This window comes from Juglans regia, chromosome 15 (assembly GCF_001411555.2).
Source record: "Juglans regia cultivar Chandler chromosome 15, Walnut 2.0, whole genome shotgun sequence".
Lineage (NCBI taxonomy): Eukaryota > Viridiplantae > Streptophyta > Magnoliopsida > Fagales > Juglandaceae > Juglans > Juglans regia.
This window is the reverse complement of record NC_049915.1, coordinates 15,137,283-15,163,237: the sequence shown is the minus strand read 5'-3', so window position 1 is coordinate 15,163,237 and position 25,955 is coordinate 15,137,283. Positions and strand designations below refer to the sequence as shown.

The window sequence follows — 25,955 nt, the reverse complement described above, 5'->3', positions numbered from 1 at the left end:
GATGTCTGGGAAAAAAAAACACAATATAGTTCAATTTCCATGTTTCATTACAATTAACAAAATGGCTCCAACAGCTTTCTTTCTTCAAAACCCTTAGCTTCTCCTCGTCTGATTCAACACTCTTAGCTTCTCCCAAGTTGTTCTCAAAAACCTCCACCTGAACATTGATGCACGCACAAGGAATTCAAATTTTTTTATATTTCTAAAGCAATCAAGATGTAGCTAAAGAGAATAAGAAATATATCACATACGAGATATATTCAAATTTGCACTATGAATCCAAGTGTTCCGATATGTTTTCAGTTGTTGACCCAATGTGCTTACAAATAACAACAAACTGTATTACTTTATTTAATTAAAAACTAACAAAATACAAATAACTACAAAGGTATAAAGCTATTATACCTCACTGAAGGACAATTATTTTTCGTATGTCCCTCATTCTTGCAAATACTACAATGTCTTTTCTTTGTATTTTGTGTTTCCTTTGGGTTCTTCGATCTCAGTGATTTTGGGCATCCTTTTGTGGGCACTTGTGGAGGATCCTGCACCGTTTGTGAAAAGTTTGATATAACTTGACTTCTAAATATTTGATCATCATTAGTGGGCACCGTTTGTGAACATTGTACATTATCTTCCATTGCAAGCAACTCTTTCTGAACCTTTTCTAAAGCAAGTGTGAAGTGATTGTGCTTTTCAGCTGACTGTGATGCAAGTTCAACAATGTCATAAAGTAGTATCATTGACTTATTTTTTCTCATCGTCGGCTCATCTTGTACTTGATGCACTTGGTTATCAGAACATGGTATGGCGGGAATGGGTCGACTCTTAGCATTAATAGTCCATCTATCCAGAACATAATGCTGTGGCAATATATTTAACTTCGCATTCTTGCCAAAAACACACAAGATGTGCTTACAAAGAATTCCCATAAACTCCCACATATGGCATGTACATGTAGCATGTCATTCATCACCCGATAACGTCACATGGTAAAGAGGTGTTTCTTTGCCATGGACTGTCACTCCATATGTCTTCACCTCACCACTAACATACAATTTTTTTGCTTGGTACCGTAGACTATTAAACAGCTCATCTTGGAAAATCATGAAAGACTTTCTTGTATAAATAGTTGCCGCCTCCTCTTCAATTTTAAAAGGTGTCTTCATTATCGCCCGCGTGGATTTTGTCCGCACATCTTTCTCTTTCTCTTTAAAGTAACGTGCATCTATAGCTTTCTCATACTGATGCACAAAGTCACTAACCAGAGTGCTTGAACGAACATAGTCTTTGAAAAATTTGTTCATGCTTTCACTCCTCTGAGTTGTTGACATACCGGCACAGAATATCGAACGCAAGTAGGCCGGTACCCACATATCCCATCTGCTGTACAGATTTTGCAGCCAAGTATTTTCTCCTAGCTCATACTTCACCACAATCAAAGCCCATTCTTGCTCGAACTCATCAGTAGTAATTGTCTCATGTATGAAATGATGAAAATCTTTCTGAAAGTCAGGAAATTTATTGTATACATGAGCCAAGTGTTCGGGAAACTTTTGTAAAATGTGCCACAAACACAACCTATGAGTTGTATTTGGGAGTAGCTCTATAATTGCCTTAGCCATCGCCTTGTCATCATCGGTAATTATCGTTGAAGGAGCACGCCCAAGCATTGCTTCTTGCCATATTCTCAATAACCATGTATATGATTCTGCCGTTTCATTAATCAACAAAGCACAACCAAACATTATGGTCTGATGATGATGGTTAACTCCAGAAAATGGAATAAATGGCAACTTATAAATATTGGTCAGGTAAGTGGCATCAAATGTAACAACATCCCCAAAATATTGGTATGCAGCTCTTGATCTCGCATCAGCCCAAAAACAACTTCCTATACACCCATCCTTGTCAACTTGCATGGAGAACACAAACCCAGGTTCTCTGAGTTGTCGATCAAGAAAGTATGAATATAATCTTTGTGCATCCCCCTCTTCAAATATTTTTCTCCTTTTGGTTCCCAGGTAATTTTCTACATCCTTACCAATACAACCGACATTAAATTCACCACCTGCATCTTTACTCAACACCGACATTATCTTCATTGTCGGTACGCCGGACTCATTCAAAGTCATAATGAGATTTTTTTGGACTTTAGTAACTCCCCTATGTCCACGAAGGAAACTAGTACTTCTCGTTGTAAGCAGAATATGATTATGTCCAACTACAAATTTGGTGACTATCCACTTTTCACCATCTTTCTTTATTCCCATTATTGCCTTACATCCAATCTTTGTCTCAGCGGGTTCAGGGACTATTCGATCTGTGTCTTTCCGACTCACTCGCCGAAATCCTTCCCTCGTGCAAACATAATCTACTGCACAAAGAGTTTTATCATCTTTCGACAATCGAGTATGATTCGTCCGGATTGCGAATCCTTGTCGCCTTGCATATGCCTTGTAAAATGCTTGGGCGTCTTCGACCTCCTCAAAAACCATACCAATGAATGGCTCTAACGGACCACTACTTGAAGAGGGAATCACATTCACTCCATCTTCAACATTGACACTATCTTCATTCACATCACATTGAACGTCTTCACTTTCAGCCTCAAGTTCGTCACTATCAACAGTATAAATTGGCTCCTTCAATACAAAACCACATGATTATAAATCTATTAGTTATGGAAAATCACCAAATTACATATGCAAAATGTATAAGTTCCATCTAAAAATAAGACTAGAACTGAAAAATCCAAGATCAGACAATATTTTTACAAGAGGAAATGTATAATCAACCTAAAATACATAAAATCACTATGGTTGAAGTCAAGTTTATCTATTCAAACATATTCAAATGTAGATAAAAATAAGAATAATTTAGGTAAAACATGACTAACAAGAACAAATGGTTATTCCAATGCCATTACTATGAGAGGATATAGATGCTTAACGCGATAGAGTTTGAATTTTTTTCTTGAATTTTTATTGCAACAGATGTCTTAATTTATCACAAGTATATATTTCTGATTGTCATTTTCACACCAGAATGAGAATGAGTACCAGAATGCAATCCAACTAAAATACTTATATTTCCGATTGTCATTTTAGAATAAGATACAACATCAATTGCCATGGCCTTTGGCTATAAATTTACAATCAATTTATTGAACTCAGAGACAAATTCTAATATATTAAATGATCAACTCACTAAAATACTTGAGTATAACTAATCAAAAAATCAATGGAGCAGATAAAAATAGTTGTTTTGAAAAGCATAGCTTATGGAAGAGGAAATACCACAAATACGTCACTGGAGTCAGCCATGAACTTAGCTGTTGACGAACTATAGTGGGTGAAATCGGCGTTGCGGGCGAGGCCGAAATGGGTGTTTGCAAAATCGGCGTAGAGGCCGAAATGGATGTTTCTGAAATCGCGAAATCGGCATAGTGGGCGAGGCCGAAATGGGTGTTTGCGAAATCGGTGTAGTGGGCGAGGCCGAAATGGGTGTTTCTGAAATCGCGAAATCGGCGTAGTGGGCGAAATGGGTGTTTGCGAAACTGGCCTTAAGGTGGTCAACTGTTGGCGGCGGATGCTAGTGGCGGATGCTGGTGGCGGATGCTGGTGGTAGTGCTTTGGTTGGCGACGCACGCGATGTATATGAGCCTCTTCAAGTCAATTCTGCAGTGTTACACGGCTTAATCCTGTGTGCACAATTCTAATTCTATTATGGTGACATCTCTGATGTGGCGCCCTCCTATTGGAGGGCTGTTATTCTTTGAAAAGCGGATGGACCGCTTGGCAGCGCTTCTGTTGTATATATATGTATGCATCCCTTGCTTTCATCGCAGTTCTACCTCTTGAAAACACTGCTCTAACTTTTCACCCTTTTGTCTCTTCTCTAGTTTGTACATTTTGTACGTTCCACTTAGATCTAAGTAGTTGACAAACCTTAACCAAGTTTTTACCTGGATTGACTTCCCATAAATTTTCAGCAAAATATTGTGTCCCATCCATGATCCTTTTTTTCTTTTTTCTTTTTTGATTAATAAGTTATAACCCCATATTGCATTTAATATTATTGGGCAATTTATATATATATATATATTTATACATAAGTATTATTGGGGAATTATTCATATATATAGCAAAAAGTCTTTCTTTTATCAAAAATTCTAAACGCAGGCATTCAATACAATCCAATTTTGTCCTCAAAGAGTACAACAACCAAAAAGAAGAAGTTAAATAAAAGGAATAACGATTTCGTCTCTATCTTTTTTCTTTTTTTTTTGGCTCAAAATCTCTCTTCTTTTATATTTTCTCACTCTTTTCACTTCAAACCGTTCGGAGTTGAATTTGTTTTCTCTTATTGTAATATGTATAAAATCAACAAAATTCCTACAATGAATCGGCTTTTTCTCAGGGGCTCGAATGCATTCAACAACCAAAAAGAAGAAGTTAACAAGGCTTCAAGCTCCATGCTCAGTATCCAATTTCTTACATCTCTACCGCATGGTGAGGACCCATTCATTTGATAAATTTCAAAACTCACACTCACACAGTCCCAAAGTCAGAGAAAAGATAAACAGAAGAAAAAGCTTCAAGCTTCTTACCAGATTCGATGCCGAAATGTGGGTAGTAGCCGAGGATGGCGTGGGTTGCTGCAACTGATCAACAACGATGGAGCTACACCGATTTGAGACTGCTACGAAAAGAGAGGGAGAGAAACAAAAACCAAAGAGACGACACCAAGAGAGAAACGAAGCCAAGAGAGAAATGAAAAGTCTGGGTGTTTTCCTTTTTTCTTCTTCCTTCCGAGTTCTGCCTTTTTTTTTTAAATAAAATAAATGCTACCACATCAATGGGTGCGCATATTGGCACTATTTCTGCCCTTTTGTAGTAGTGCTGCTCGACACCTGGTCCTCTTCTTGTCGGCCTTCTCGATTATCTTTAGTTTATCTGGTAAACCTACCAATATGCCTCCTCCTCTCATACACCACGCGAAATTAGTGATGTGTTTTTTATTTTTTTAATTAAACGATGCGTTTAGTTTTACACTCTTAATACCCAAATCAAAGCAGGTTTGGTTTCCCTCGACAGTTCTTCCTCTGCCAGCCTTCATTGCCACCCTCTGGGATCTTCAACGAGAAAGCTACGACCGACCGACGAGAACCCATCCATCAGACGAGAGCTGGATGGTGTCCATTATGGGATTCAGGTCACTGACCCCATGGAGATTGGTCTTGAAGTGCTTAGAGACCGTGGACACTGAATGGTCTCTGTTGTTTAGAGTTTTCTTCCTTGGAGAGTGCTATGCTTTTTAAATTTACGAAATAGTTATCAAGCATAGCATAGCATTGCACTATCCATAAATAAATTGACATATTTGAGTCACATTAGTTTTAGGTTAATATTATCTGATAATAGAGATAATGAAGAAAGTCACTTCCTTCTTGATTGCTGATTCTCAGGTGAAAAGATGAGTTTGTAAAGTGGTATTTGGAAATTCTTGATGTAAGTAATCTTATGAAAGTTGGTCTCCAAAGGATTTACCTGTAAAAGGATATGTAGAAACTCCATGTTTATTGGCATGTAAATTAACATGTCTGAAGATGTATGGGAAACAACAAAAATTGCTCTTATTCTTATCCTCCCTCCCCAATTTCCACCCTTCTCTTCCTCTTTGCTTCAAGTTCCACAAGAGAAAATGTCATAAGCGAGAAGTTGATTTCCCCCAACAGGAGGAGCAAAATCCTCACGTTGCATTGGTCTTGGCCTTGTTCTTAGAGAAATACGAGAACCCAAATGCACACATCAAAGGCTCAAGTTTTGCGAGCAAATCGAGTAGAAAAGTCTCCCACAGGAACTTGAATATTTTGCAGCTATGTTTTCTACATTTTCCCTTCATTCCTTAGACAAATTTTCTTCAAAAAAGAGGAACCCTAGCAGTTATATGCCATAAAATCATTTGTAATTCCTAGTCTCCCACATGAAGCCTTACAAGAAACCAAACGCACCCACTATGGCTCCAAGCTTTTCCGATGCTGTAGATATGCCGTGGCAAGTAGACCGTAATCTGGTTGGGAAAATCTTAGCTAGCACGACAAATGTGGTTGCGTTAGGCCCGAAATTAGCAAAAGAAGAAATTGATGATTTCTGATGGGGGAAGATGAAACCATCACGGGAGAGAGTGATGATTTCTCAAATCACAATTGGGGACTCACGGGGAGAGGAAGTTTTCAGATGGGGAAGATGAAATCGTCAAGGGATTTTTTTCTCAAGGATTCACAGGGAAAAGGGATAGGGAATTTTGCATTTAACCACCGAACCAGAATGTAAATTGATCGGGTTTGCCACATCAGCATTCGTGTGGCGTGTGATAAGAGAACCGGATGAAGAGAAGAATTTTCCTAATTTATCATGTATATAATACGATGTGCTTACTCCATGCTTAGGATTTCCTTCAATAATGCTCAATTTTGGACTTGGATCTCCATGATTTTATGTGTATCAGCACGTGTTAATAAAATATGTTATTTTTCTCCAGGTACAGTTTGGATTACTCTACCCATTTTGACACCAAGCATGGAGTGTGAAAACATCACATCAACCTCCTAAATCAAACCCTTTCATTAATGTCGAAAGGAAAATGTTTGAGCTCTCGTTGGAACTCTAGTGTATTTTATTATGTATATTTTTTAGTTCTTTTTTTATATAGAATTTTTAAATATTTTTAAAAAATAAAAAAAATCATAATATTATTAAATAATATTTTCTTAATCACGAAGTAAAATAAATAATATTTTTTAAAAATAAAATAAATTTAGAACATCATTAAAAACACTTTCTTAATCAAAAAACAACTTAAAAAAAACACATGTAAATATATGCGACTATATTGTTATTCACCCAAATTTTGAAAAGAAAAATGAAAAGAACTTAAAAATTTTGAAAAGAAAAATGAAAAACACATGTAAAAACACATGTAAAAACACATGTAAACAACTTAAAAATTTTGAAAAGAAAAATGAAAAAAATAAAAATAAAAACATTCATTTTCCCTATCGATCAAGTTGACCAGACTACTCTAGATGCGACTATATTGTTATTCACCCAAATTTTCATCTAGCATTAATTAAACTTTAAATAAACATTGTAGAGTACTTCACATAAAACTTTCGAGGTTTGGGGTAAGACTGTTCAACTGGGCCGGGTTTTTTCCCGGCCTGGTCCAAAACTCGAAAAACTGGGATCCGGTTTTGGGTTCAGCTCGGATTTTGATCCGAGCCGGAACCTGGGTTGAAAAATCCAAACCTTTTTGGCCCGGATACGGGTTACAAACCCGGGTATCGAGTTTTAAACCCAGTGCCCGGGTCTTTACACCTCCTAAGGAAAGCCCCACCCCCGAATCCGTCTCTCTCACTCTCTCACACACACACACTCTCTCTCTCTCTCTCTCTCTCTCTCTCTCTCTCTCGCTCTCTCTCGTTACGCTTGCAAGAAAGTAGAAATTCTAAGTCCGTGCCTCTTCGTCGTCGCGACCCCATTGTCGCTGCCGCATCTTCGTCGCCGCATCTCTGTCGCCGTCGGCCTTTCCCTAAGTCCCTGCCTCCATCGTGATCCCGTGAGTCTACTTTCTCTCTTTCTCTCTATCTCCCTCTCTCTCTCTCCATTGGATTTCTGGGTTTGGCTTTCCAAGAGAGAAAAGTATCGAACATATTTGGGTTTGGGTTTGGATTTCTGGGTTTCTCCGTGAGTCTGATCTGGGTTTAAGTTGAAATTTATTTGAGTATCTTTTGTTGTCTAATGGATAATGCTTCCTCTTCTGCTCAAGTAGTGCTGATTGATTTCTACATTGTTGAGTTCATTGAACAGAATCATGTATAAGGTGGGTTTATATGGTAGTGATCGTGTAATAGTTTTTTAGCCAATGTAGAACTTAGTTGCCATGACTACCTTTATAATTTAGCCACGCTTTGAATAATTTCTTTTTCCTAGTAATGTGGGACTGGGGTATTACATATTTGTTGATCTTTTGAAGTTGGGGATTGTAACTTTTAGTTTCTATTCTTGAATACATGTATACTTCATAGGTGTCCACTTAATAGAATGACTCCCTACTTATAAAATAATTGATGTCTAAGTGTCATTGTGTAAATATGTACATATATATATATATAATTTATTTTCTCCTTTGGTAGAGGTGCAGATTGAAAAGTAGAAAAAATAATTTTGGTACATGGTAATTACTTATCATCATGTTGTTCTTAAAGAAATTGGTTATTTATTCATTAGGAGGATGGATCAGGCAAGTTCTCAAAAAATATAACTCCTTTCCCCAAACAAACACCAAATTTGACTATCATCAATGATATTTACAACATAGACATAATAGTATGAATATCACTAATCCTCTTAATTAATTTGACTTTCCCCTTGTTTGTCAATACAACATTGTCGCAAGAAGCATTGACAATACTCGCATCTCCTTCACGTACTAGATTAATATTCTACAACGATGAGGATTTCTATTACTGTAGTAAGATTTTACAGCATCCTCCGATGGCACTAGTTGGTAGTGGCTTTGCTATTTTTGTAAACCACAATGCTTAGTTGCATGGCCGAGGCCTACACTTAAGACTGTTCAACTGGGCCGGGTTTTTTCCCTACCTAGTCCTGAACTTGGAAAATTTGAACCTTTTCGGCCTAGATATGGGTTACAAACCAGGGTACCCAGTTTTAAACCCGATACTCGGGTCTTTACGCATCCTAAGGAAAACCCCCCCAGAATTCGTCTCTCTCACTCACTCACTCTCACTCTCTCTCTCTCTCTCTCTCTCTCTCTCTCTCTCTCTCTCTCTCTCTCTCTCTCGTTACGCTTGCAAGAAAGTAGAGACCCTAAGTCCGTGCCTCTTTGTCGCCGCGACCCATTGTCGCCGCCGCATCTCTGTCGCCGTTGGCCTTTCCCTAAGTCCCTACCTCCATCGTGAACCCGTGAGTCTGCTCTCTCTCTTTCTCTCTCTATCTCCCTCTCTCTCTCTCTCCATTGGATTTATGCGTTTGGCTTTCCAAGAGAGAAAAGTATCGAACAGATCTGGGTTTGGATTTCTGGGTTTCTCCGTGAGTCTGATTTGGGTTTAGGTTGAAAATTATTTGAGTATCTTTTGTTGTCTAATGGATAACGCTTCCTCTTCTGCTCAAGTAGTGCTGATTGATTTCTATATTGTTGAGTTCATTGAACAAAATCATGTATAAGGTGGGTTTATATGGCAGTGATTGTGTAATAATTTTTTAGCCAATGTATAACTTAGCTGCCATGATTACCTTTATAATTTAGCCATGCTTTGGATAATTTCTTTTTCCCAGTAATGTGGGACTGGGGTATTACATATTTGTTGATCTTTTGAAGTTGGGGATTGTAACTTTTAGTTTCTATTCTTGAATACATGTATACTTCATAGGTGTCCACTTAAAAAATATGTTTGTATTGTAGTAAGTTTCTTCCAAAAAAAAGTTTCTATTGTAGTAAATGTGGTGGTTGTATCTGCTTGTAGTATTGTAGATTATATTAGTGTTTTATTATTTATTTATTGTATTTTGTGTTTTTTATTACTCAATAACAGATGGAAGAAGATTCTGTGAGTTGTAATATCAGTACGACCCAAGGGGTTGGTGGTGACTACTCGTCTATTCCAGTGGATGTGGAGGAGCATGAGAGTCTTCCGACTCATTCATCCACATATACACAATAGACTACCCATTCAATCTCACCTTTACCCAAGAAATTAAAAAAAAAAACACCTAGTAACCAATCGGTGGTTTGGGAACACTTTACTAAAGTGCAACCTATTGACCACGATAACCCAAAAGCTCAGTACAATTATTGCGCTAAGCTATACAGTTGTCACTACAAGAATGTCACTTCATTTATGCTACATCATCTCCAGAATGCATGTAAAACTTCCACTCTTAGACTTAAAGGAGTTGAAAAAAGTCAATCTAGTGTTAAGAGGAATGCGGAGGGAAGAATGTGTAGCCCACAAGGTATAGTGAAGTATGATGCAGAAAAATTTAGGGTGTCAACCACTAAGTTTTTTATTAGGTGTGAATTGCCTTTTAGGCTAGTAGAGCATGAAGGGTTTGTTGAGTTCGTGATTGATTTAGAGTCTCGATTTACTTTGCCATCCCAAATCACTTTAAAAAAGGATTGTATTAAATTGTATAACGAAGAGAAGATACAATTAAAGAAATTGTTGGATGGTCAAAGAATCTATCTTACCACTGATACCTGGACGTCGGTGCAAAATATGAACTACATGTGCATTACTGCACATTTTATTTATTGCAATTGGAGATTGCATAAAAAAATACTTAAGTTTTGTCAAATTCCTGACCATAGGGGCGAAACTATTGGGAGGGTGTTAGACTTGTGATTGCATGAATGAGGTGTTGATAAAATTTTGACCATCACAGTTGACAATGCCTCCTCAAATGATGTTGTTGTTGATTACATGAGGAGGAGAATAAAAGACAATGATTGCACTATATTGGGTGGTGAATTTCTTCACATGCGGTGTGCTGCCCATATATTGAATCTGATTGTTATGGACGGCTTAAATGATGTTTATGAATTTGTAACAAAGATTAGGAATGCCGTCAGGTATGTGAAATCTTCGCCATCAAGATTTGCGAAGTTCAAGATTTGTACGGCAAAGGAAAAGAACATTGGGAGAATGATTTGCTTGGATATTCCTACTAGATGGAAGTCCACATATTTGATGTTGAGTGCTACTGAAAAACATAAACAAGCATTTAATCAATTTATTTTTGTGGATGAACATTTTGTGAACTGCACTAGTGATGATTGGAAAAATGCACGGATTTTTGTAGAGTTGCTGAAAATTTTTTATGATGTTACATTGAACATTTATGGTTCTTTGTATGTGACTGCTAATGTATATTTTGAGCAACTTTGCACAATTGAAGATGTATTAAATGATATGTGCTTGAGTATTGATATTATCACTTGTACCATGGACATAAATATGAGAAGTAAGTACGACAAATATTGGGGTAGCACAAATAGGTTCAATTTAATGATATAGCTTTTGTGCTTGATCCACGATACAAAATGATGGCAATGAAGTTTTGGTTGCAAAAGTGCAAAGGGTATGAGTTGGCGGATAAGATAGAGGACAAGGTTAAACTCCTTTCAGGCCGCCTGATCGGGTAGTATAATACATTTCGTGTGGCTAGTGGAGGGAGTTCTAATGTGGCTCAAGGGAGGCCAGACACTACTAGTGGGGGGAGTTCTAATGAGCCAACATCGCCTTCGACTAAATTTCAGATCATGTTTACCAAATTCCTTGAGGAGCAGGGTGTTATAGAGTTTAGATCGGAGCTAGATAGGTATTTGTCTGAGGCATGTGTAAATGACTCGCTCGGTTTTGTTATCTTAGATTGGTGGAGAGTTAATGCCGCCAATTATCCTGTCCTTGCTAAGGTAGCACGTGATGTGTTAACCACCTCCATTTCCACTGTTGTCTCGGAGTCTGCATTCAGTACTGGAGGACGAATATTGGATCCTTTTAGGAATTCATTGTCTCCGGAAATTGTCGAAGCCCTCATTTGCACCCAAAATTGGTTAAGAACCAAATTTGTCGACATCCGGGAGTTGGAAGAATACGTATAGTCGATGGACCTTGAAGGTAAGTTTGAAATTTGAAATATTTTTTTAATATCTATCTATCTCGGTTTATTATCTATCTAACTCATTTTTTAATATTTTTTTAGATGATCATCTAGTTTCATTTTCAACAGAGGATGCTGTGAGTCTCTTTTCCCATTGATGCTGAAAAAAATTTAGAGTAAGTACTTTCTTCTTGCATAATCAACCAACTCTTTTATTTGTATGATTAACATATGTGTGTGCATTAAAAGATATATGTGGGTTGCTGTCTATTTTAAAGTTTGTTTCTTTATTCAAGTCATACAAATCTTGTATATACCTTGCTCATCCTTGTTTAAGAAGCCTTGAACAACATGAAATATGAATTGGGTATGTTTATTTTGGGTAAGTGATCCATTATTTTGGGTATGACACATTCCCAATGTTTTTCAACTTATATATATAAATCTAGATAGCCACATAATCAAGTTTAGACGTGTAACTTGTGGGCATGTGGCAAACATGATAGTACTATGTTCATGAATGTGCATTTCTGCTTTCATTTGAAAGAAAATTGATGTCAATATGTAAACAAATTATGTTCATAGCAATTTATATTTTGTAATTAGTAATTTTTTTTTTTTAGGTTCCCTAGTTTCTCATGACGTGCTGATGCAATTAGTAAACACTTGAAGGACACAAAAGCAGCTGAATAGATGGTAGTTTCAAACTTTCAATTGAAGCATTTTGTAATTTTCATATATTATAATTTTGTGTTTTGTAATGTAATGTAATGTAATTTAATTTAATATGTAGTAAATTACATTATTGCATGCATTTTACATGATAATGCATGGCCATTGAAGGTTAGAAGTAGTAGAGGTTAGAAGTACTACTACTTGATCGATCACTTTTAACAGTAGTATTATCATACTGGAATATGGAATATATTACATCTACATGATCATTTAATTTCAAATTAAATATATATATTACCAACTTTTCAGTAACATAGGCTTTTAGATTAAAAAAAAAACTTTTTGAGCTTTATTTTTTTTTCTAGAAAAAATAGATACTGTAGGCTTTTATTTAAAAAAAAAAAAAGAAAAAAAAACCCGGGTTGAAGTTGGAACCCGGATTTCCGGGTTGTAGAAACCCGGGTTCCAGCCCGAGTCATAAACCGGGTGTACTCGAGCCGAAACCCTGCTCGGGTTTGAAGCCCGGGTTCCGGGCCGGGTATACCAGAAAATCCGGTCCGAAACCTAGATGAACAGTCTTAGTTTGGGTACAGAAATGCTAATCATGATCCTTTTTACATTATATATTAATACATGATTAGTTGTTTTTGTCATTTTATTTAAATATATATATTTACACATCAATATATATGCATTTAAATAAAATAATAAAAATAACAAATTACATATTGATATGCGGCGTAAAATGTGATAAGTACAATTTTTCTTGGAATAATGTTATTCCTTGATCCACTAATGTTTTTCAAAAGAGGGATGCTACACATCATTCCACACCACATATTTATATATTTTAAAATTATTTTTTATTTTATTTTATTATTTTTAAACTAATTGAGTTGTTTTATTTATCATCCATATACTATATACTTATTATAAGAAAAATAAATAAAAAAATTAAAATAACTGTAGTGTGGGATGTGAGGCTTACTTTAATTCTTTTCAAAATTAAAGTAATCTCAACTGATCAATAGTGCATGATCAGAGGCTCAACAACTAAAGATTGGATGTTGTTCCGAGTCTCTCCATCTTGAACTCCAAACCCATCTCCATGGCGATAAAGGCCGTGCACCACACGAGCAATATTCATTGCCATATTGATAAATGGTTGCAGAGTGGGCAATTGGGTGAAACATTGCCCATTTAATCTCTTCCAAGTTCTGTTTATCATTCCTTCGATATGCTTCCGAGCTATTTCTTCTAAAACATTCTCTTCTCTCATATAACACAGGATTGATGAAGGAGCATCGCCTCTTTCCACTTCAGCCTGGTCCCAAAGTCATATATTGTACCAAAGAATAATGAATGAACAATTAAGAAAGGAGTCATATATATTTCTAAGTTTCTCTTTAACCTTAATTTATTGATTCAAACAGTTGATCTTACGTACCGATGATGTTCCAAGATCATTGCAGAGCCGAATTATCATGGACAAATTATACAGAAGTTCTTTGTTTTTCTCCATAAAGTTTTCGTGCTCCTCCGTTACCTTGTGCTCTAGACAGAAAAAAGCATGGGCCAAAAGCACAGAGCCGGATGATGAAATCCATGCGTTGCTAAGATATTCCTCTAGAGATGGAGTGTAGCCCGTGTTGTACCACTTTGCTTCCACAAATAATGCGTTACAAAAACCTGCCCACTATTAAACGCAAGAATATTAAGAGATTTAATTTCTCTAGCTAAAGGTTCCAATATCGATGATCTTTATAAATTATCCATGGAAGATGTTCAAAGTACAGGAAATGAACAGGTGAGTACGTACCACTTTCTTTAGATGAGGTAATAATGGGTCCCAACCCTTCTCTCTTTGAACTTCATTAACGAATTCATTGACTGTATTGTAGAGTGCTAGGAAGCAAGTCTTCATGCACTCTGGAAGCTGTTGAGTTTCCCTGACATCCCACCTGAATTTAACATGTTGAGATTAGAATTCTTAACATTATAGAACATTAACCATGCTTGCATGATTGCATTAATTGATACTAACCTAGTTACTGCATTGGTGAAGTGTGTTAGTTCTTCCAACGTGCCATAAACGTCATAAACATCATCAATTATCGCAACTAGAATGAGGACTTTAGTAAGCCATTTTCTGAAACATCTGTTCTCAGGCTCAAAAGCAAACCCTACTGAGCAGATGAACGTTTCGACCAGTCTGTCTCTTGCAAAACTCAAGCTCTCTCTGAGGCCCAGATTCCTCCACCACCTAAATGACAAAAAAAAAAAATAAATAAATAAAAATAAAAAAAATAAATAAAAAGAAAACCAACAAATAAGTTCTTATCCTTAATCGGTACATTAATATAAGTATATTTTTTTTGTAATTACCTAGACAATTCCTTCAGATCTTTTTGGAGTGTGGCTTGAATTACGTTGAAATTAAGTTTAGCAAGTTCAAGTAAAATAGCGTTCGTGTGCCGGTCTTTCTCCTTGACGTTGATGTGCCATTTGACGTCAAACCACTGCACCCTCCTGTGTGAGGGAAGCTCCAAAGCATGGGCCACCTGCTTCGCACGGTGACCGTCTAAATTGGGAATGGCTTCTTCGAGAGTTGTGGTTGAGAATTCTCTAGCCTCATCCAGAATGTCTTCACCTTCTAGAGCTAAGTGCGAGGCCTCCAAAAGCTCCAGCATTCCTTTGATATCTTCGTGCGTGCTTTTCCTGAATGTTCCTGTCTTTTCATCCATAAAGCCGCTAAACATATCTGATGTGGGTTTCACGTAATGCATCGGAGTTCAATGAATAATCAGTAATTGGGAATGCATTTGGTATCCACACGAGAAGACTGATCACATTTTTACTGTGGACTCTATTTTTAATTTTTTTTAAAATAAATGTGTGGAAGTTGCATACCTAAAACATTATAACCATTTATAATTACCTTGTGAAACACCATAGCCATGCTGCCGGAGAAGCTTAAAGCACAGAGCAGTAACGTATAAAGGACCCACTTCTCCTGGACTCTGATTGTTCTTGTTGATGGATGCTATTGCTATGGTGTCTAGCGCCGCCTTGATTTCCATGTCAAAGTGGATGGCTAACCCTAACTTTTGCACGCTGTCAATCAGCTCCAACTTTGCCTCTGAGTCAACCGCTTCCCCAAATATAATTCTTACGTCCTCTATCAACTTCTCTGCCCGTCTTTTATATTCTGGTCCCTGCAAAAAGATCATCGTTTCAAATCTCAATGGAAAGTAGATCAGTAGATCGATCGCCCCGATCGTTTTATATTAATATTAATCTCTGACAAATTTGAACAAACATGCAAATCAAATATAATATTGCTGCTGCTGCGAGAAAATATGGAAATTGCTGAAACTACCATCAAATTATGATCAAGATGCATGCCATTATTGGAATGAATGTACGTTATACAGATTATAATATACAAGCACGTTAATTAAAACTATATAGTAACATGAACTGTTAGCATAAAATTAAATATGGCTGAGAATGATCCTCACATCGTAAATGCTATCAAGAGACTCCAGGAAATCGTATTTCCAAATATTTGGCTTATAATTGGCAGACCGTCTCTCATGATGCATTTTATTAAAAGCTGCAGACTTCATGATATCTGGAATGGGAAGATGAATTAACGCTTCAGAAGGAAATGCTTATATTATTTATAATGGAGAGAGTTTAGCTTAAGCAAGCAATGCTGAGTTGACGATGGACTTGGTCGAATAATTCGCCCAGCTAGCTAGCTGCTTTATCTAGGCCACGGCCAAAATCTCCCAGGGTTTTTAATTAATTAGAATTAACTCTGGGGAACGGCACTGGTTCCATTAGCCCGGGTTGCACCTAAAAATGTAGAGTCTCAATTTGAAGTAAAAATTGATCATGTCTTTATTAATGGAGATCAACTCAGGGGTCTTTTCGGAAGAAACAGCAAAAGATTTTGTTTTGGTGCAACGAAACAATTCTCTGACTTTTTATGGTAATGTTGAATTTGGATTATGAAAAGATTTTGTTATCGCGTTTATGACTTGTGCAATTGGCGCTATTAGATAATTCACATTGAGTAGTTCTTTATAAATTTTTCTAAAATTTAGCTAAAAAATACATTTTTAATTTTTTTCTTAAATTTTACTCATCTTTCAAAAATCTTCTATATCTGATTCTCTATTATTTCTCTATTCTATTAAAATAATAATTTTATATTATTTCTTTATTACTTTTTACTCTAACTTTCATTTATAAACTTAACTACTTACTATTTTATATTTTTTCTTATATTTTGAACTATTACTCTCTATATAGTGAATATTTTAAACAAAAATTTTAATTTTTTTTTGCTGGTATGATAATATTTTTAAAATTATTTTTACATTTTTGTAATTATTTAAATTATTTTTAAAATTATTACTTACAACTATAATAAATATGAGCATGAGATCAGAAATTGTAGATGATTGGAAGAAAAAATTATTTTATTTATTATAATAAAATATTTATAAAAAATGAGTTAGATTTACTGTTCACATTCTAAAACATTTTCCTAAAACAGGAAATCAGATGAAGAGAGGTTTCTATAAATAATAAAAAAAAATTGTAGTTTTTCTTAAAATTTAGAGAATTAGAAACTTTATACATGATGCTCTTATTGATGAGTACCGGCGGGCCTGTTTTACGCAAAGTCATAAAACATGACTTTGCATTAAATGACTATGCATTAGAAAATTTTCCTAAAAAACATGACCATGCAAAGTCAGAAGAATAAATAAATAAAAAGAGACCTCAAATTGCGCCGCGGGGCTGCTGAACCCGGACCGTTCTTTACCAACACTCTTTTAATTAAGCCATCCAAAATCGAAGCCTTCGCGCAGCTTGCTCAGACTGTAGAGTACTCATCAGGGCTCCTTTCTGTATCTCGAATCTTCTAAACGGAATCTTTTTTCTTTACATCTTTAACGGGAAGGAAAAATGGTCGAGAAACCATTGTTAATGGAATTGACCGGCAAAAATGTAAAACCACGAATAAAAAAAAAACACCAAAAAAAATGACAAAATTGGAAAAAAAAAGTGGGACAAAAAAATACAGTTCCTTTTTGCATTGCCTCTTATATATATATATATATATATATATATATATATATATATATATATTTATATATTTATGTGTAGATATTAGAAAAAAGTAATTTTTAAAGAAAAATTTTACTCATCATCTTTACACACCATAAGCTACACTTTTTTTTTTCTCTTATAAAATGTATAGTATACGTATGGATGATGAGTAGAAGAATTTAATTAATTTAAAAAAAATGAAACAAAAAATTAAAATAAAAGTAAAATAAATGTTGTGTACCATAAATGATGAATAGCAATAGTCATTTTTAAAACGTCTTCATAACTGATCTAGGTCCGAAAATAGGGATGCAAACTATTATATATATACACTTTTATTTTTCCAGTTTTTCATTTTGTCAATTAAGGGATAGGGTGCCATGCATGGCTCACATCAAAAGCACTTTTTAAAACTCCTATATAATTCATTATATTTGTATAAAGTGATCAATTAATTAGTCTAGAAAAATATTATAGACACAAAATTTTTTTATAAAAGTTATAAATTTATAATTTAAAATGCATGATTTTTTGTATACATTGGATTTAGTATACTTTATAATAAAAACAGATTTAAAATCTAACAAACCACATCAAATTATGTCAGTTTATAAATTTATTTTTATATAATATTTTCGTGACTAAAACATATCTCATTGGTCTGCAAATTTCTTACTCGCGCCCCTTCCCGCCCACCATCTCGATCCCAATATATATATTTTTTTGACAGACACATAATATTGGATCTATGGCATCTTGCATTAGTTAGAAAAACCCCTTTTGAGTTCAACGTCGTAGTGTCTTTTGAACTCGTTAATACCTTGTCATGTAGTTCAACTTGAAGAATGTTCAAAGTAAACCAACTAATCTATTCAGATCGAGAATTTCCTAATTCGCGTACGATATTTTCAAATATTTCAGGAGCACTCTTTTCTTGACCGTAAGAGGCCGAGTTTCTTTCTCTGACATCAATAATATTATAATAACGAATTAAGAAAAGTCAAAAACTAGACCTTAAAATAGTTCAGTTTGGTTCAATAAAATTATCTACGTTTATGGGCGGCCGGCATGAATGAAATATATGGAGTCTCCCCTTAATTAATTAGCATCAAAGAAAAAGTAAAATAACATTTCTCAGTTTCTCTATCACTAACTTTTGTGTTATATATAAGCGGCTCGATCAGCTCGAAAAATGTCAGCCCAAAGCAACCATATAATAATAATAAAAAAAATATTTGTAATTATAGAGTCCGCAAAAAGGGTGCATTATCTCTATCTCTAACTTTATTATTCAATAATGCAAAATCTTATTATTGTGATAGGAAAGGCTCTCTATTTATATATAGGTAAAGAAAAATAAGTTTGAAATAAAAAGCAGGACCGAAGATTCAAGTTGTCTTTGGGGACAAATTCCCATCATCAACTTCATTCAATTTTTACATATATATGGGAAGCCTAGCTCTTACGTACTTAATGATCTAGATATACATGAGTATTGTACATTTTTGGGTGGTGATATATGTGTGTGTGTGAGAGAGAGATATCGAGGTCAACTAACAAGAGGACGGTGAAAAACAAATGGTCGATCTAAAACTTTACAATTTTTATATGGGAAATGCTATGCATCAGCCCCACACCGGCACACACTTCACATCACTTTTTTTTTTTTTTTTTTACACTCAATAGGTTGAGTGTGTGCTGGTGTGGGGCTGATGCAAATATTTTTCCTTTTTATATAACTACTTGGGCTTAGACAATAGGGAGCGGGAAACCCCGTAATTATTTTGTTCTTCCTAACTATTTAATTAGATATGTAGGCTGCGCCTATCAGGGTAATTTTTAGGGCATATTGTTTGGATAATAAGATGATATAATAATTATGTAAATAGAAATAAAACTGCTTATAAATAATAATGAAATAATTTGAATTAAGATATTTTATTAGATTTCGAGAAATGAGGAAAACAAATTGAATAAAAAGATTATAAAATTAAAAAAAATAAATATAATTTTTTAATATAATTTTTGTTTTAAAATTTGAAAAAGTTATAGTATTTTTTGCATTTTGTTTGGAAGTTTGGAAAAAATCATATTAATATTAGATGAAAAGGTTAAAATTTTGTAAAGGAAATTTGTTTTGTATTTGAGTAATATTTAGGAAAAAAATTATGAAAAATTTTGACATAAGATGAGATCATCATATCTCATCTAAATATCCAAACATAACCTAGTATTAATTGGGTCGTTGGGTTAATTATTTCAAATCCAAAAGAAAAAAAAAATAATTGAAATTCATGATCGAGATGATTAGTTATATATAAGCTACTCAATCAGCTCGAAAAATGTTAGCCCAAAGCAGTCATATAATAAAATAAAATAAAATAATATTTGCAGTCATAGAGTCTGCAAGCTTCGAGCATTATCCCTATTGAAACACTTAATATCTCCATGCGTACTGTTTTTTGTACATATATATATATATATATTATATAAGATTTTATGCATGTGGAGGTGATAAAATATCTCTGGCCCATAATGGGTTCTAGGCCCAACATAAGATGGGGCGGGTCTCTTCAGGAAGTAAGAGAGAGGGAAGGAAGGGGGGACAGAAGGCTGAGGAAGGAAAATGGTATCAGGAGGAAAATGGAAGATGTGACATAAAGTAAGGGAGGAGGAGAGGATAAAGGGGACAGCTAGACGACTTCAGGCGGGTTTCAAGAGGACTTTAGATTTAGACTTCAACTTTCCCAATGGAGCTTCTTCAACCTCTCGGCAAGGAGTTCAGCTATAGCATCTCCTCCAGAAGATAGAGCTCCGAAATCTATTGTACAGTGAGGATGAGAGACTGTGAGAGACTATAAAATACTCATTATAGTGGATTTGCCTTTCCAAAATATCCGTGGATGTATGCTCAGTGCCAAACCGTGTAATTCTATGTGTCTTCCTCTCTTTTATTTTTCTTTTAACGCCATGGATGTACGCATTGACATTGTACAACCACATTGCACTACCGTTGGGGGCTCCAAACCACACCGATCAAGGCTCGAATAGTCTTAGCGGGCCGAGAATGTCTCTTTCTCCCCTTCCTGCATGTTGTTTCATTTCTAGGCATTAACAGTTGGCGTTGTCAATGGGATTTGACTAATTTTCTATATCGAAAGTGGGAGAATAACTATTTTCTAGCTTGAAAATTCATCTCGGACTGAGCAGATAAAGTTTTCTCTAGATAAGTATTATCAGTTTCTCCTCTGTTGTATTTTTATAAATAGCATTGTTACCAAAAATTGGGCGACTAAACCTTCCCTCATCAAGGCTGCTAAGTGCACTGTACATGCTTTTTATGCACCCAACGTGTAAGGTCGGGAACCCAAGTTTCTCGGCCACTTGAGTTTCAAAATGCTTAGTACCTTTTGGCTGCATTGTGCAAAAAGAGGGAGGAGTACATGGATTAATAGTGTACACTTAAATACACTCTGAATACACTGTACACTTAAAGCAAGTGCAGGATACACTCTGAATGCACACGTGGGCACATACCAAGTGTGCACAGTGGGAACATGGTGGTTGTGCATGGCTTGCTCAGTGCACTCGCAGCGTCCTGCCAACAGTTTCTAATGGCCACCGCTAAGCCCCCTGTCCACAAGGGTCGTGAACAGTGCACCCATATACACCTCGCCATGCACACGGGACAATAGCTCTGCCCAACCGTGGCACAACCGGGGGAGCACTCTGGTGTCAGTTGTCTCCACCGTTGTGGTCCTCAACCACCATGGCGGGCACGTGGTGGCCCTCAACCATGTAGCCCATGCACTTAAAGTGCATCTAGGAGGCTCGCAGCTTCCCCACCATGGGCCCAGCGAGAAGCACCAGTGACCACCATGTGGTTCACCAGTAGTTTATGTCCTCCCCCTAGGTGATCCATGGTCCATCCACCGCTGGGAAACGTGTATGTCGTGCAAGGCAAAACCGCTGGCACACAGCTCTGACCTCGTGATGGCCAACCACGGGCTAAGAGGACCAACGACAGCCACCAGATAGTCCGTTGGAGTTTTCTGTTTAAGCGAGGGTGGCCCTCTCTAGTGAGGGCTCCTTAGCTGCAAATGCTCCTTGCCACTGGAGCTGCCCATGGCTCAATGTGGCTGTTGTGCTCTGTCTAACACAAAGCACTTGTGAAAACCAGCTGCAGGCACGACGTGGCCACCAACGGGGTTTTTTGCCGCCGACACGAGGTCCCCAGGCATTGCTCACACATGACAACATGGTGAGCTGCTCAGCCACCTAGTGGACACACCACCCGTGAAGGGCCCACTCTCTTCAGCCATTGGCATCTCGACCATGCACGTCTCGGCCACTAGTGTCCTGGTCATGCAACCATCTCGTCCCGACCACTTGCATCATCCAAACTCAGCAATGCACAACCAACGCATCCCAACTCGGCCATGCGCGCATTTGGTCCTAGCCACCTGCATCATCGCGACTCGGCCAGCACCATCCCGCCCTGCACAAGAATCTCGGCCAGCACTAGTGCCCTTGCACCTTGGCCATCTCTGGTTGCTTGGCCATCATTCTCTCACAGCCACAAGCCGCTTGGCCACAAATTGCACAGCCATATACATCTTTGACAACAACTTCACGAACTGGAACCGATCAGACAGAACTTCCTCGGCTTCGGAAATTCTCCTGCGACATCTCCAAAGCAACGGAGCTCAAACAAGAAGTCCCTTTGCATCATTGTCGAAACAACCCGCCAATGCAGTACACGGCCAAGAGGGATCCAGCGATGGTCACACGTACCATGCAATGGCCAACCCAGGAGGTCAAAGCTACACAACGTACGCCAGACAAGTTGTTTAAAAAAAAGAAAGGAAAAGAATGAGAAAAAAAGAGTAAGGAAGAGAAGAAATGACAACTAGTAGTGGGGAATTTTCAGTCAAACAAAACGGCTACAATAGCTAAAACACCCCGGTTTGTCTCTTTCTAAATTTCTGTGAATTCCATTTCTACTAATAGAACAAGTTTCTGTGGCGCAAAATATTGGATACATAGCCCCACTCAGGCATCGCTCAGACATCCCAACATGTCTCCATCAGAATCAATTTCTTGGCTTTAACATGCACACGAGCACCTCTAACCTTCGTCATCGCTAAAACATGGCTATCCACAGGCCTCACCAGCATCCTTAAACCTTCGCCACAGTCCAACAAGATGATTCAAGTTCACAAATTTCACACTTGTGATTGGAAGTTGTCTACGTTAACCAGTTTGGCTTCTACAACACAGTCAAGCTCCCTAACCTCCGTTCGACTTCCCTCACGCCTACGAGGGCCAACGAGGCGAGTCTAGTTTTACGATCTACTCGACTTCCCTCACGTGTAGGCAATTCCAGTATTACAAACTGCTCGACCCTCCCTCACTTCTATAAAGGTCAACGAGGCGAGTCCAACCTTACGAGCTACTCGACCTCCAACATGCCAACAAGGTTGGTTCAGTCTTACGCATTGCCCAACGTTACTCCCGGGATGGCATCTCCACCAAGAAAATGTCGGCTGTCCGCACTTGTGCCATAAACGATGCTAGCAGGTTACTTTAAAAAATGAGCCTTCAAAGTTAATGTGTCTCTGTGCTCCACAACTGCTTTTCTTGGGTTACTCTCAAGAATGAGTTGACGGGGTCAGTAACTACCTAAGATGGACCCAAGGGGTCAACGGGTCCCCTGACTACTTTACGTGGGTCACTACAAACGAACTCCAGCACTAGTAGCAAAATGGCAACGCTAACAACAATTCACATCTAAAACAAGTTGTGTGAGGATTAATGATTGAGCTGAATTATTGCATATTTTATACATTTAAACCAATATATTTTATTTATTTCATTACATTATTATTGATTTTAGATGAAAAAATAGTTAAGATGAATAAATCCGAGTTATGATTTAAATTGGTTAATAGCATGATTTATGCTTAATTTTATAACTTGTGATTTAATTGGACAATGCTCATTCACATGCACAACATAATTTTGATATTCTATTATTCTTATTTTATTTTATTTCTAATTTCAAATTCAAAAGACTTTCAAGTGGGCAAGACGTTGGAACAACCTAAGAACCTTCAACGAGTGTAGGACTCTTCAAATAAAGATAGTGATGGGATTTGAGAGTAATTCAGATCAGAGTCCAAAATGCGTTAGGAGACAATGGATATACTTTAGTATTTTAATCATAACTTTCCGTTTAAATATCGGATTGATACAATTCTTGATTCGTTCGAAAGCTATCTTAAAGGAATACAAAGTTATCTTTAATAAGGATTTCCAAATTCGAACTCCTAAAGCGCGTATGTGGTTGCCAAGTTGGATCTTAAAATTTAAGCAATTTTGTGTGTGGGAATATGAAGACATTAGGGTTTCTTTCCTACCCTATTTAAGCAATCATTAGCAAGAAATTGGGAACTTTTTAGATAGCAGCGCCGCACATTTGAAGAACTCTTCCAGGGTCCAATTGCCGCTCCAACTGCCTCCTCCATTGCTTACCACCTCCATCTCCATTCATTTGGTTTACTTTTTTCACTATCTACTATTTATTTAATTTTAGTTTAAAGTTTGTGATTTATTTTTGAGATATTTGGCTTAGACTTTTTGGGCATTTTATTTGCTGTTTATTTACTTCGTGTTATTTATTTTTCTTGCTTCTTTAAGTTTTTATTTAACAGTGATTACAATTGTTATGGATTAATTTTGAGAATTTGTGATTTGAATACAAGGATAAACCCTAGGATCTTGATTTTAGGGCTTTTCAATTTTCAGTTCTTACTTTTTCAATTACTTTATAATCTAGTTTAATTCTTAGATTAGTTTTATTAATCTCTCAGTTCCATTGCATATAAGATCGATTAAAGCTTAATTAGGACTTAAATAATTTTTATTTTATTGTTTAATTTTCAGATTAATTAAGATTTTTTAGTTAAGTTATTTTTTTTATTGTTAATTTCAATTTGTTAGTTTTCTTTTTTTTACATTTCATTTCGACACTCAAAAATCCAAAAATATGAATCTAGTCCATGATTAGTGCCCTTTTCATTCTTGTTGCACTCTTCCATCCATTGCACATACCATCATTTTTATTTTCTCTTTGTGAATATTTCATCATTTTAAACAAGTTTGATTGTAAGTAATTTTTCTTGAGGAGACGATCTAGAAATTTATTTCTAATTATTACGCGACATCCTCCTGCACTCGGGATAGCATTTGAGCTAATAGCAAAATGAAAACGCTAAAAACAATTCAAATCTAAAAAAAGTTGTGCGAGGATTAACGAGGTGAGTCCAATTTTACGAACTGCTTAACCTCCCTCACGTCTATGAGGGTCGACGAGGCAAGTCCAATCTTATGAATTGTTCAACCTCCCTCACGTCTACAAGGGCTAACGAGACAAGTTGAGTCTTTCGACTACCCGACTTATCACTACTTTCATAACAAGCCAACAGGAGGGAAAGGTCATGGACCGCCTGACCTCTGAGGGGCCCTAATAGGCGGGCAAGTCACTTGACTACTTGACCACCCTTATGTGCATAAAGACCAAGCTCCGCGCTCGCATCTTATGCTGTCGAGTATATCTCCCATTGATGCCAAGCTTCGTGCTTGCCCCTTACACGATCGAGTACATCTCCTGCCACAGCCTAGCTCGGTGTTCGTAGGTCGAGAACCTCTCCCTACAAAGTTGAGCTCCATGCTCGCACCTTACGTGGTCGAGTACATCTCTTGTCACTGCCAAGCTCCACGCTCGCACGTTACTCAATTGAGTACATCTCCTGCCACGATCGAGCTCTGTGCTTGCACCTTACACAGTCGAGTACATCTCTCATCATAGCCGAGTTTCGCACTCAAACCTTACGTGATCGACCCCATCTCCTGCCAAAGCCAAGCTCTGTGCTTGCACCTTACGCAGTTGAGCATATCTCCCGCCTATTCTTGCGCTTGGAAATATTTCTCGCTTAACGCAAGCAGAACGAAAAACTAGGGACCCATTTCCAAAATTTATTTTGCTACTGATTTCTATGGACTACCTCTGTCGCATATTTTATCTTGAAGATTCTCAAGGCTTTCTTTCAGAGCGAATTGATCTTAAAAATTGCAGGCAACTAGAGGGGATAAAATTACCTAGGTCTATATAGATTTGTAGCTTTTGATAGAAATATACTAATGAAGAATTGCTTAGGGTCTCTTCAGGAGGGAAGAGACAGAGAAGGAAGGGAGGCAAAAGGCTTAGCAAGGAAAAGGGTGTTAGGAGGAAAAGTGAAGATGTGACATAAAACAAGGGAGGAGTAAAGGATAAAGGGGACAACCAGATGACTTCAAAGGGGTTTCCAGAGGACTTTGAGTCCAGGCTTCAACTTTCCCTATGGAGGTTCTTCAACCTCTCGGCAAGGACTCCAACGACAACATCTCTCCCAGAAGATAGAT

The 25,955-nt window shown here is 36.9% G+C and overlaps 2 protein-coding genes across 2 annotated transcripts; both read right to left on the bottom strand.

Moving 5' to 3' along the window:
* Positions 1–965: 965 nt before the first annotated feature.
* LOC109006433 (protein FAR1-RELATED SEQUENCE 5-like) lies at positions 966–4,016 on the bottom strand. The gene is made up of 2 exons (XM_018985707.2): positions 3,951–4,016; positions 966–2,645 (listed from the first exon to the last, which is right to left on the bottom strand). The coding sequence occupies exons 1-2, from the start codon at positions 4,014–4,016 to the stop codon at positions 966–968; spliced, it is 1,746 nt and encodes a 581-aa protein (XP_018841252.2).
* A 9,373-nt stretch (positions 4,017–13,389) lies between these two features.
* Positions 13,390–21,733, bottom strand: LOC109006432 (alpha-farnesene synthase-like). Its single transcript, XM_035685808.1, has 9 exons — positions 21,660–21,733; positions 21,437–21,500; positions 15,887–15,958; positions 15,304–15,580; positions 14,751–15,126; positions 14,410–14,628; positions 14,185–14,326; positions 13,813–14,061; positions 13,390–13,689 (listed from the first exon to the last, which is right to left on the bottom strand). The coding sequence occupies exons 1-9, from the start codon at positions 21,731–21,733 to the stop codon at positions 13,390–13,392; spliced, it is 1,773 nt and encodes a 590-aa protein (XP_035541701.1).
* Between the last annotated feature and the right edge of the window lie 4,222 nt (positions 21,734–25,955).